This window comes from Phascolarctos cinereus, unplaced genomic scaffold, assembly GCF_003287225.1.
Source record: "Phascolarctos cinereus isolate Bilbo 61053 unplaced genomic scaffold, phaCin_HiC Scaffold_2;HRSCAF=192, whole genome shotgun sequence".
NCBI classification, from domain to species: domain Eukaryota; kingdom Metazoa; phylum Chordata; class Mammalia; order Diprotodontia; family Phascolarctidae; genus Phascolarctos; species Phascolarctos cinereus.
In genome coordinates, this window is record NW_027555625.1 from 333,944,893 (window position 1) to 333,956,514 (window position 11,622).

General features: G+C 37.8%; 1 protein-coding gene across 1 annotated transcript; it reads right to left on the reverse strand.

Moving 5' to 3' along the window:
* Nucleotides 1-1,377: 1,377 nt before the first annotated feature.
* On the reverse strand, nt 1,378-10,554 carry CUNH5orf46 (chromosome unknown C5orf46 homolog). Its single transcript, XM_020998871.2, has 4 exons — nt 10,369-10,554; nt 9,108-9,231; nt 7,633-7,684; nt 1,378-1,571 (listed from the first exon to the last, which is right to left on the reverse strand). Exons 1-3 carry the CDS (start codon nt 10,436-10,438, stop codon nt 7,642-7,644), a joined length of 237 nt encoding a protein of 78 aa, XP_020854530.1. The 5' UTR covers nt 10,439-10,554; the 3' UTR covers nt 1,378-1,571; nt 7,633-7,641.
* Between the last annotated feature and the right edge of the window lie 1,068 nt (nt 10,555-11,622).

An 11,622-nucleotide genomic window follows, 5' to 3' on the forward strand; every position in this document is an offset into this window, starting at 1 on the left:
CTGGTGGGAGTTAATTTATGGCTTGTTCAATTTCTCTTTTTATGATTAGGTTATTCAGATTTTTGATTTCCAATTTTGCTAGTTTTGGTATTCTATATTTTGGTAGCTATTCATCCATTTCATTCAGGCTTTCAGCTATATTGTCCTATACTTTGACAAAATAGCTTCTGATATTTTTTATTTTTTATTTTCCATTTGTGATTTTTTTTCATTTTTGATTTTTAAAAGTATGGTCTCTTTTTATCAGTCCTTAAAAGGTCTTTTTAATTCTTGTATTAGTTTAATTCTTCCCTCTTCCCCCCAAAGATAGTTCCTGCTCTGACCCCACCCACCAACTCCCAGTTCAAGCAATCTGGTCCAATACAGCTTCTTTTCTATCTTTCATGAGGTCTTATCCCTCAGTGTGTTATAGCATTATGACAGAAGCAATTGTGGTTAAATGCTTCCAGATGCTCTTTCTTCTCTCTTATTCTGACTCCCTTTTTCCTCCTTTGCTCATGTCTAAACATCCTGAGCTGTAGAAGCCCCAGAGATTCATTAACCAGTGAAGCAAGCTAGCAAATAAGCAAGTGATCACTTAACGTTTATTAAAAGTGTTTATGAATGCCAAAGACTGCCTCAAGGCTGTTGCATTCTAAGGTCAGAGGGAAAATATAAACAGACAGGTATGTATAAAGCAGATACAATGTCAGATGGGAAGACACGAGGAACTAGGGAGATTGGAAATACCTCCTGCAGAAGATGGCACTAAAACTAGGCAAAATAATAATAATAAATAATAATAATGAAAATGATAATATTATTTTAAGTATAAAGCACATTGACATATATATTATTATCGTTTTAAGAATAAATCACTTTGACATACTTCCCATATTTTGACTTATGTTTTGGGATGATGAGTAGGTAGGAAACTGAGCCCAGAGCTAGAAAGGGATTATGTCACATGACGGCAGAATATCAAAGCTAAAAGGAGTCTTAAAGCACCATATACAGAATCTCAGAGCTGGAATAGAAAACAGAATCCAAGAGGTGGAAGGGGCCTTAAAACACAGAATATAGAACGTCAGAGAACTTAGAAGAGAGGATATAGTTCTAAATATGTGAAATCTTTAATCGTCAAATGTAAATTCAGTCGTTACCACATTGTCATGATGGAACCTGATGGAGGCAGCAAAGGATACTGGGCTCCTCAGAATGCATTCTGATATAATGCATGTTTACTCCCAAAGGGCCTAGCTCTCTGGAAATGGAGTTCCTGAGACACATTCCTTTTTTCTAGACATATTGTGGTTATCAGTGGGGTGCTGATATTTTTATAGCAAGAGCATCAACACATTAAGAGAACTACCTTGTCACAGTAAGGACTCAAGATCATGAGTTTATGGACTTTATTTTGTCTTCCAGGAAGGGAAGAGTGATCATTTATACAAAATCTTCCGAGGCTGAGCCAGGGGACTGGAGCTACTGATATCCAAGCAATAACAGCAGCTCAGGGTCTCTGGGCTGGGCAGCCAGGAAAGCTGAGGGAAAGGAGTGGCCTGGTCTGTTGAGGAGCTGAGATCAGCATCCTAGGAAGAAAGGCAAAAGCCATTAGTCAGATACATTGTCTAGAGATGAAACAAAACCAATATTAATACCAACAATTTTGTCATACTGATTTAAATGATAAAAATTAATTATTGTTTAGGCAATTTAAATGAGTTATTCAATTAGTTGACAAATAAATTGTAATAACTAGCTAATACAGATGAATCACTACTTAATCAAAACTAAAAATGAATCAAGGTTTTTGTAAAACATTAATTGATTTTTATAACATCAATTATCCATCAATAAAAATTAACTGTTAAATTATACTAGATGGTAATAAGATCACAAAATATATAAAGTGTCATACAGGGTGTAAGAATATTCCAACATGTTACCAACTAAGAAGAGCTAGACATCATACTTTTTATGCTGGAATTCTTCTAGGACATATCTGATGTCCTAGGGGCAGCTAGCTAACTAGCACTGGGCCTTGGGTCAAGAAGACTTATCTTCCTGAGTTCAAATCCTGTCTCAGACACTACATATGTGCACCTGGGAAAGTCACTGTTTACCTCAGTTTCCTTATCTGTAAAATGAATTGGAGAAGGAAATGGCAAACCACTCCAGTATCTTTGCCAAGAAAATCCGAAATGGAGTCATGTAGAGTCACACATAACTGAAATGACTGAACAACATAGATCTTTACCTTTATCTCTACTGAATGTCAATTTACCTAATGCTTTATATATCCATTCAAGATCCTTTAGAGTTCTGACTGTGATACAGTATGTTAGCCATCCCTTCCAGATTTGAGTCATTTGAAAATTTTATGAGCATTTTGTGTATACCTTTATCTAAGTCAGTTGAGTCATGGTTAGAGTGGCAATGGTTAGGGCTCTGGTCCCTCATTTAGCTGCATCTCCTTATTTATTCTTTGGAAGGCTTCATTACTGATCTACTTTGTGATTATAGGCAAAGCCTTTCTCCACTCTGTGGACAATTTTCCTTCTTGATAAAACTCAATAGTGCCCAAGTTTTGATATCTCAGATGGATCCCCAGGTTCTTAGACACCACTTTTAGGTCCATGATTCATTAGCCAGAGCACTTAAGGGAAGGTGGGCCTCCAGCTCATGTCATCTTTAGGCCACCATTTAGAGGAAATATATTTTTCCTCCTTAAAGGAAGAAGATGATAATCAACTTTTGGTTTTGGTTGGCCTTAGGAAGGTCTTATTGCCCAAAACAGCTTCCCCCGAAATTGCTTTGTGCCTGAAGATTTACAATTAGACCTTCAGTCCTTTGGGTTAGGTTTCTGTTAAATTGGAATTACCAGGGTTCCCAGGAAACCTCGGGCCTTCATTACTTCCTGCCTAGATTACTGCAATAGTTTCTTAACAGGTCTCTCTGCCTTTAATCCCTTGAATTGGTCCCTTGGATCTCTCTTGCCCATCTCTGAGCATATCCCTCTATGTCTCAGAAACCTTTACTCCAGGGATTCTTTACATTTTTTGGTGGAAGTCTGATAAGGCCTATGGATCCCTTCTCTGAATTATGTTTTTAAATATGTAAAATATACAAAATTATAAAGGAAACCAGTTAAACTAAAATATATTTATCAAAATATATTTTTAAAAGTTCAATGATTTCAAATTAAGCCTCCCTGCTATAGTGGCTCACTGCTGCCCAAAGACTGCAGCTAGAGGGAGCAGTGCATAGCGTGCAGGGCCAGGAGTCAGGAAAACTCATCTTCCTGAGTTCAAATCCCATCTCAGACACTTACTGAGTGCCCTGGGCAAGTTATTGTTTTCCTCAGTTTCCTCATATACAAAATGAGCCAGAGAAAGAAGTGGCAAAACACTCCAATATCTTTGCCAAGAAAACTCCAAATTGGATCACAAAGAGTCAGATACAACTAAACAATAATGACAACAATAACAACAACAACTGCTCAGAAGACAAAGGCCAATCTCCTTATTCTGGTTTTCAAAACCTTTTTCAAGCTACTCCTAAATGCTTTTTCAGTCTCATCACCCTTTGCTCTTCACATTCCTGATACCTCAACCAAATTGATTTGCTCACTTTTGTATTTTTTTCTGCTGGGAACCATCTATCCATATGTATTGATATTCTTGCCAACTTTCAAGACCTAAGTTAAATGCCAACTACAGATGCCTTTCCCTGATTCCTTACAATTAGAAATTACCTCCTCTCATCAGACCTTAAATAGCACATTGTTTTCTTATGAACTTACCATGCATGTTCTGTTTCACGTAATGTTTGTGTGCCCACATCTTTTCCCACTACTAGATTGTGAGCTTCTGTGAGTCAAGACCAGCCTCTTATTTATCTTAGTCTTTCTCACAGGACCAAGCATCAGGCTTTTTAGTAGATGTAAATAAATGTATAGAAGATTTCTGTTCAATTAGGCTTTGGACTAGATTACCTCTAAGTTTACTTCTAGATTCTCTGTTGTCTCATTGCTTTTATATCTAACATCCTCTGTTCTCTGTCCTAAGCTTCCTTCTAGGTAAAATAAAATTTTAAAATCTACCATTTTCTGTAGTAGAAGTCCTTTCTAGCTCTACATTATGAAGTTCTTTCCAACATGAACATTCCATGTTGTAAGGCTTTTTCCAAGTCTGATATTCTTCATCCTATGTTCTAAGTTTTTTTTTTTTTCCAGGTCTGAGAATCAGCAAGCATCACCTCCACTAAGTGTCTGCCCAGGTGTATCTAAAGAGAGCTTGAGAGGGTGTTTTCACATGATGAATCTCAGCCTTAGACCTGGATGTGATTCAACAGAAGTACAAGTAGGACATGTTTGGGCAATCAAGTTAATTGGGGACTGCACCTGCTTAGTTGAGATTATGTTGTCTCCTCCTTACTTTGGAGAGATTTGTGGGTTGGGACAGAAAGAAGTCTGCAGAATTTTTTCTTCTTGAGAAGGGATGAAAGGAAGTTTGGTCTATTGCTTCATGGAATTCTTAGAGTTGGAAATACAAAGGTCGTTTAGAAAATTAGTAGGTATTATGTATTTTGCTGTTGTTAAGTAATTTTTTCAGTAATCTTCTTCAGTCTTTCTCTGCAACCCCATCTGAGGTTTTCTTGGCAGAGATACTGAAGCAGTTTGCCATTTCCTTCTCCAGGTCATTTTTTTTTATCATATGAAGAACTGAAACAGGGTTAAGTGACTTGTCCAAGGTCATACATTTAGTAAGTATCTGAGGCCAGATTTATTGAACTTACAAAGCTGAGTTTTCCTGACTTCAGGCCCAGCATTCTATCCACTGTGCCACCTAGCTGCCACCAGATATTCTGCATACAATATGCATAACAAGTGGCATCTAGTCTTTACTCAAATGTTTTTTAGCGATGTCGAGTCACTGTCTCACAAGACAACCCATTCCACTTTCATAGGGCTCTGTTTGTTGGGAAGTATTTCCTTTTAATAAGTTGAAATCTGCCACCATGTAAATTCCAGTCACTGCTTTGGGGACCAATCTATTTTCACCATTTTAGTTCTTCGAGCCAGTATCATGTCTTTTATCCCCTTCTTTTCCCAGTATTTTCTTCTCAAGGAGAAACATTCCAAATTTCTTCAGATGATCCTTTCATGATATGGTTCCCAATCTTCAGAATATCCAGATTTCTTTTCTCTAAAACTCTCTAACTTGTCATTGTACTTCCTAAGGTTTGTTACCCATAGGGCATGGGACAGTGGGACTATCAACTCTATTAATGTGGTCTGCAATGAAATTAACTTTGTTTTTGGCTGCCAGGCTACTCTTATGACACACATAGTACTTGAAGCCTACTAAGACCACTAGTAATAAGTCCACTAAGGTCTTTGCAGGAGCTTCTGCCAAGTTATGCCTCCCTCATCCTGTATTGACATGGGTAACTTTTTTGAACCTAAGTACCAAATTTAACATTTGCCTCTAACTTCATTTTAGTAGATATAGCCCATCCTTCTAGAGTTATCTGGGTTCAAATCCTGCCTCTGGCAGGACTTAGTTGAGTGATCATGGGCAAGTTGCTTAACCTGTCTGACTTTCAGTTTCCTCTTCTGCAAAACAGGGATAGCAATAGCTATAGCACCTGCTTCACAGGATTGTTGTGTATCTCAAATGAGATTATGCGTGTCAAAAAGTTTTCTAAAACCTAAATCACTATAGCAGTCACTTGTTATTATTATTGTTATTATTTAATTATCACATTTTCATCTTTATATTTGATAGAACAGGTCACTATCCTCCTCTTCTTTTGTGTGTGATGTTTTGTGACCTATTATTGCCCAGATTGATGAAGGGATTGGTTTTTCTAATTGAATTCAAGTTTCTGTGGGTCAGTGTTAGATCTTGGCAATTATGGGCAATGGTGTTATTTATGATAATGCTCTGGTTGCAATGGAGATTATTTGTTGAATTCTAAAAAAAATATTTTGATGCTTGTATTTTCAATTTGGCAATTTTGACTATGAATTCATGAAGAATAATGAGCCTGTTGTATATAGTTCATGTCATTTGAATATGTCTTTCTAGATATTCAACAGGTACTGCTTACAGTGCTTATGTTGCACAGTTTCTGCTATTTCTTTGAAAAGTTGCATTTCAAACTGGATGTCCCATAGTCATTTCAAACAAAGTATGTTCAAAACAGAATCTTATCTTCTCCCTAAATCCACTCTTCTAAACTTCCCTACTCCTGTCAAGGATGCCACTCTTGGTTCTCAACCTTCATGTTATCTTTACCTCTAGGTCTCACACACCCCACATATCCAATCAGTTGCCAAATCTTCTGAATATCTCTTGAAACTATCCCCTGCTCTTTACTCATGCAGACATCATCTTAGTTCTGAACCTCATCACCTCTTGCCCAGACTTTTGCAAAAGCATCCCTGATTCAAACTTCTTCTCACTCCTATGAATCTATTCTCCATGAAGCTGTCAAGGTGATTGGAGTGATCTTTTGGAATTTTTGTCTTTTTGTCTTTGTTTTTGTCTTTATTTGTCTTTTTGTCTACAATTGTTCAGATCATTTTGTCTAGCACTCCAGCTAAGTACAATAGATTTTGAAGAGAAGGGCCTCTCTGGAGACATTTTCCTTCACCTATTATTCCTCCCTGCCAATTAACTGAGTGAAGGAACTTGAGATGACTCATTTAAAACAGTTCTTAGGTCAGGATCGTGGTGGAGACTACCACAATTTCTGTCATTTCTAAGATGCAAGAGAGTTCCTAGACTGTAGGTTTGTGTTTATCTGTCTACTAGGGAGAGAGTCTTGAAGTCAACTCAAGGAAGTAGGAGCACATGTTTCAGGGAAGTCAGATTTTGGACATTAGGAAGTACTTCCTCATAATTACAGTCCCAAAATAAGTAGTAGTGAATTCTCCTTAACTGAAGGTCTTCAAGTAAGGATTGGATTAGATCCTACCTGAGATTCCTTTGATCTTTGATATTTTATGAAATCACTCTAAAGTGGTTTCTTTTTCTTAAAGGTTATTATTAGCCTCCAAAATCTGGTGGAATCCAGCCTCATTTTTTTAACCTTATAATTTAAGTTCTTTGAAGTCTAGAAAATGCTTTACCATTAATTTTCTTATTTGATCCACACAACAAACCTGTGAAGGAGGCAGTGATTATTCTTTACCATTTAATAGAAGAGAAAACTGAGCTTCAGAGAGGGCAAGTGATTTGTTCTTGGTTATACAAGTAGCAAATAGAAAAGCTTGGGCTGAAATCCAATAACCTCGACTCTAATTCAATCACTGTGCTGTTACAATGATTACTCGTATTAAGCTATAAATATCACCTATCAAGTAGAGAATCATACCTGTAATTCCAACTATTAGGGAGACTGAGGCTGATATTTCTCTTGAGCTTGAATTCTGAGCTACAGTGGACTATACCAAGTGGACTAAGTTTGACATCAATATGGTCAGCCCCCTGGAGTTGGGGGTGGGTGGGACCAGGCTACCCAAGGAAAAGCAAACCAGAGGACATAGAACAAGCTCCTGTTTGGATCAGTAGTGGAATTAGGCCCATGAGTTACCCCTGTGTCTTTAAAACATAAGAATAAATAAAATCAACTTTAACTCACCAGTTCTTTTTATGAAGCCTTTTCTGGTTTATCTTCCATATCAGAGAATCCACTTGAAAGAAAAGAAAGATATGTAGATTGAGTTTGTTTGAAGTAGAGTAAGGAGAATGAAAAAGATTGGCTTCAAAGACATTTTATACTCAATATACCAAGGGGGAATATTTTGGCTTTAAGTGTCTGTGTCAGGTATTCTGACAATCTGTTTTTTATCTTCTATCGTGCATTCAATAATAATAATTAACATTGATATCACATCTAGTATACATCAGGTACTGTGCTAAGAAGTTTTCAATTATTATCTCATGTGATCCTCACAACAACCCTGGAAGGATTTACGGTTGAGGAAACTGAGGAAAATGGAGCTTAAGTCACTTGCCTAAGATCACACAGCTAGTAAGTGTCTGAGGCTGGATTTGAATTCAAGTGTTCCTGAACCCTGGAGTTCTGTCTACTGCACTACCTAGTTGTCTCCATTTTGGAAAGAGGGTGGCATAGTAGAAAGAACTCTTGATTTGGAGGCAGATATCATGAATGGTAGTACCAATGCTGTTTCTTAATATCTGTGTGACCTTGGACAAGTTCTTTAACTTCTTGGAATACGGCACTTTAGAATACTCCATATTCTAAAGACTTTACTAGACCTAGCATTTCATATTCAATGATTTTAATTAGATCATTCTGAGCATCTATAAATATATAGGGTTGGGCTCAGCAACATACTGGTAAATGTTTAACAGCCACCTTTCAAAAAAAAAGTATGCATGACACACACAATTTTATTCTGCTGTTATTAATGTTTTATCCCTTTCTTCTTAAGTCTAGACAATCAACAAAACAATAAGTCAAACTCTGATTTGCAGTATTTATGAATTTCTTATACATAAATTCTCATGCTGAAAATTTAACAATCAACTCAGAGGGTCAGCATAAGTTGACTCCAGTATACCCCTAGGACATGGGTTGTATGCTCTGAAAGCAGGTGACTGAGTTATTTCTGTACTTTCCTCAAATCCCAGTTGAGGATATTGGGCAAAGTCAACTTATCTGTTTACTTGACAAATTCCTGCTCCTTATTCCATGTTATTTCCACTTGACGAGCCCAAGAAACCTGGGCTCTTAGTCCTGACTGTCATTAACTTTCCCCAGCCTGCTCCCCACATATATGAAGGCTGTGGCTTCCTCTCTGTTCCAACTCTAGCATTACCCATATCAAGGCACTAAGTTCCTGATGCGGGTCCCTTGAGGTAAGTAGAAGTGTCCCATGCAAAGCACCTCAAGGTTGTAGGTTGTCCTAAAGGCAATGCTGTGATCTCAATCCCATCTAGGAATGATCTCAGTCTAAAAGGATGGAAAATGGAGTCCACAGTAAAAGGAAATATCACTGTTTTCATGCTGATTCATTCTGTCAATCCTTCTCAGGGTGTATAAATGGAGACTAAGAGAGAGATGATGGTGCAGGTAGGCTCATTACTTACGATCTCCGGGCCATTGAGGAAAGAACATATTCCACTGCAGACTCAAGGATTCCAGTGCCCAGGGAATTTAAAAATGATGGGAGTTCTGTATTTTGTTTTGGATCAGAGACTGTTGGCTTATCAACTGAAACCAAGAGCAGTGACTCAGTCATTTCTTTAATATGGTGGGGGTGGGGGGATGGTGAATGGCAACAATATTTTACTGAAGCATTAGCTTATTCTCTCTAAGTGGAACTTGGGCAGCATCACTATCTGTTACATAGTTTTTATTCACTGAATGTTACAGTTATAAGGAACATCAGAACAAGGTATATAGAATGTCAGTATTTGAATGGGTCTTTGAAAAGAGAATAGGGATTATTGGAGTCAGAAAAGAGTTCCATGCACAGAATGTTCAATATAAATGTCAGAAATGAAAGGAAACCTAGAACACAGAACTTCAAATATTAAATTTAATTCACCAAAAACCAAAAACACAGTGTCTAGTCTGAGTAAGGCACTATGCCAGATTCTGAAGATATAAAGAAAAAAAGTCCATTCCCTCAAGGATTTTATATTTTATTGGATGTCGGAGCTAGAAGGTACCTTAGAATACGTTTTTATTTATTTATATTTATGAGGCAGTTGGGGTTAAGTGACTTGCCCAAAGTCACACAGCTAGTGAGTGTTATGTGTCTGAGGCTGGATTTGAACTCAAGTCCTCCTGACTCCAGGGCCAGTGCTCTATCCACTGCACCACCTAGCTGCCCCAGGTTCCTTGGAATATGGAAGAAAGCATGTCAGAACTAAACATATCCTTAGAATATAGACAACAGATGTCATTCCCCTACATAGAATACAAGATATTATAGCTAGGTTGAAACTTAGAACAGAATATGGAGATTGTTCAAAATCATGTATTCTAATGCTCTCATGTTATGGAGGAATAAATTGAGACCCAGAGAAGTTAAGTGACTTATGCAAGGTTACGTGATCAATCTACAGACAGGTTCTCCTGACTCTTAGCCTAGTGGTTTTGCCCTACACCAGGTGGTATATTCCATTATATTCCATTGCATTGAGTATTCTTTGCTAACTAGATAGCTGTGCTTCAATCCTGGGTAAATGCCTTATGCTCACTGGCTCATTGGGTCTGGATTTCCCCTTCTGTAAAATGAAAGGTTTGAACTAGATAATCTCTAAGATCCCTTTAAGCTATGTCCTTCTATAATTGCTTATTAACTGTAATGTCTATTTATCCTCTCACACCAAAAACACTCACCAGCATGACAGGGAAGAATCAAAGTAAGTAGTCCCACGGCCATCATCATCTGAAGGACTGAGGAAGCCATTCTTGTTGGTTGGGTATAGTCTCTGGTGAGTTGTTAAGGTTCACATGGACTCTCACTCAATTTATACTATAGACAGAATGATGTCACTCACATACAATGTAATTAATTAAGCTGTTAGGCAAGCCAGAGCTGCATTCCAGGTGATTCTTGACAGGTAGCCTGGAGTAGTAAAAAGAACCCTGAACCAGAAGTCAAGAGAGATGGGTCCTCCCTTATTCTTAGCTTTCCTGCTAACTTACTATGTTACCCTGAGGAAGTCATTCCCACTATCTGAGCCTTAGTTTACTTATCTGTCATAAAATTATATTTTTAGAGTTAGAAGTTGTCTTAAGGCCAATGAGAAAAATTAGATCCACCTCTTCACTTTATGAATGAAGAAACCGAGAACAAGTGAGGTTATAAGGGAATTGCCCAGGATGTCACAGCTAGGAAGCATCTGAGGTAGGGTTTGTACCTAGGTCTTCCTGACTACAGGTCCAGCACATTATTCATTTTGAGGTGTTCTCTAAGGACTCTTCATCACTAACTTTATATGTTCTTTCCCCTAACATTCTGTGTTTTATAGTCTGAGATACTTTCCAGTTCTGACCTTCTCTTGGTCTATGTTTAAAGTATTGCATATCTCTGATATTCTTCAGTTCTATGTTCTAACTAGTTCTAACCTTCTGTATTTTGTGTTTTAAGTTTCTATATTCAAAAGTGCCTCTTACCAGAGTTCTGATATTATATATTCAGTTTAATTTAATTTAATTCAATGATTATTTATTGGGAACTTATTACATTCAAAGCACCATATCAGGCCCTTGGGGAAGAAACAATGACAAAAAGTAGGAGTTGTGGCCTTCAATAAATTTACATTTGGGACAGAGCCAAGATGGCAGAGAGAAGCCAGGAAGTTGCCTGAGCTCTCCTCCCTTGGAAACAATGTTAAATCAAGCTTTTAAAAGAATTGTGGAGCAACAGAATCCGCAAAAGACAGAGTGAAACATTTTCTAGCACAAGATAACTTAGAAGGACTTCAGGAAAGATGTCTCATTAGGTAGAAGGGAGTGCAGCCCAGTGCAGGCAGTGTCTGGGCAAGCCAACAGGAGGCTCTTAGCCACAGCAAAGATCAGCAACTGAGGCCCCAAACCCATAGTTTTGGCTCAGCAGGCTAGTGGCACAGCAAGCCAGCTTTGAGGCTT

Excerpts from the sequence above, each read along its gene's own strand:
- CUNH5orf46 (XM_020998871.2), bottom strand. The coding sequence starts at position 10,438 with ATGGCTTCCTCAGTCCTTCAGATGATGATGGCCGTGGGACTACTTACT. Across the intron at positions 9,232-10,368 it reads GATTCTTCCCTGTCATGCTG|TTGATAAGCCAACAGTCTCT; the intron begins GTGAGTGTTTTT and ends TCTTGGTTTCAG. Across the intron at positions 7,685-9,107 it reads TCCTCAATGGCCCGGAGATC|TGGATTCTCTGATATGGAAG; the intron begins GTAAGTAATGAG and ends TTTTCTTTCAAG.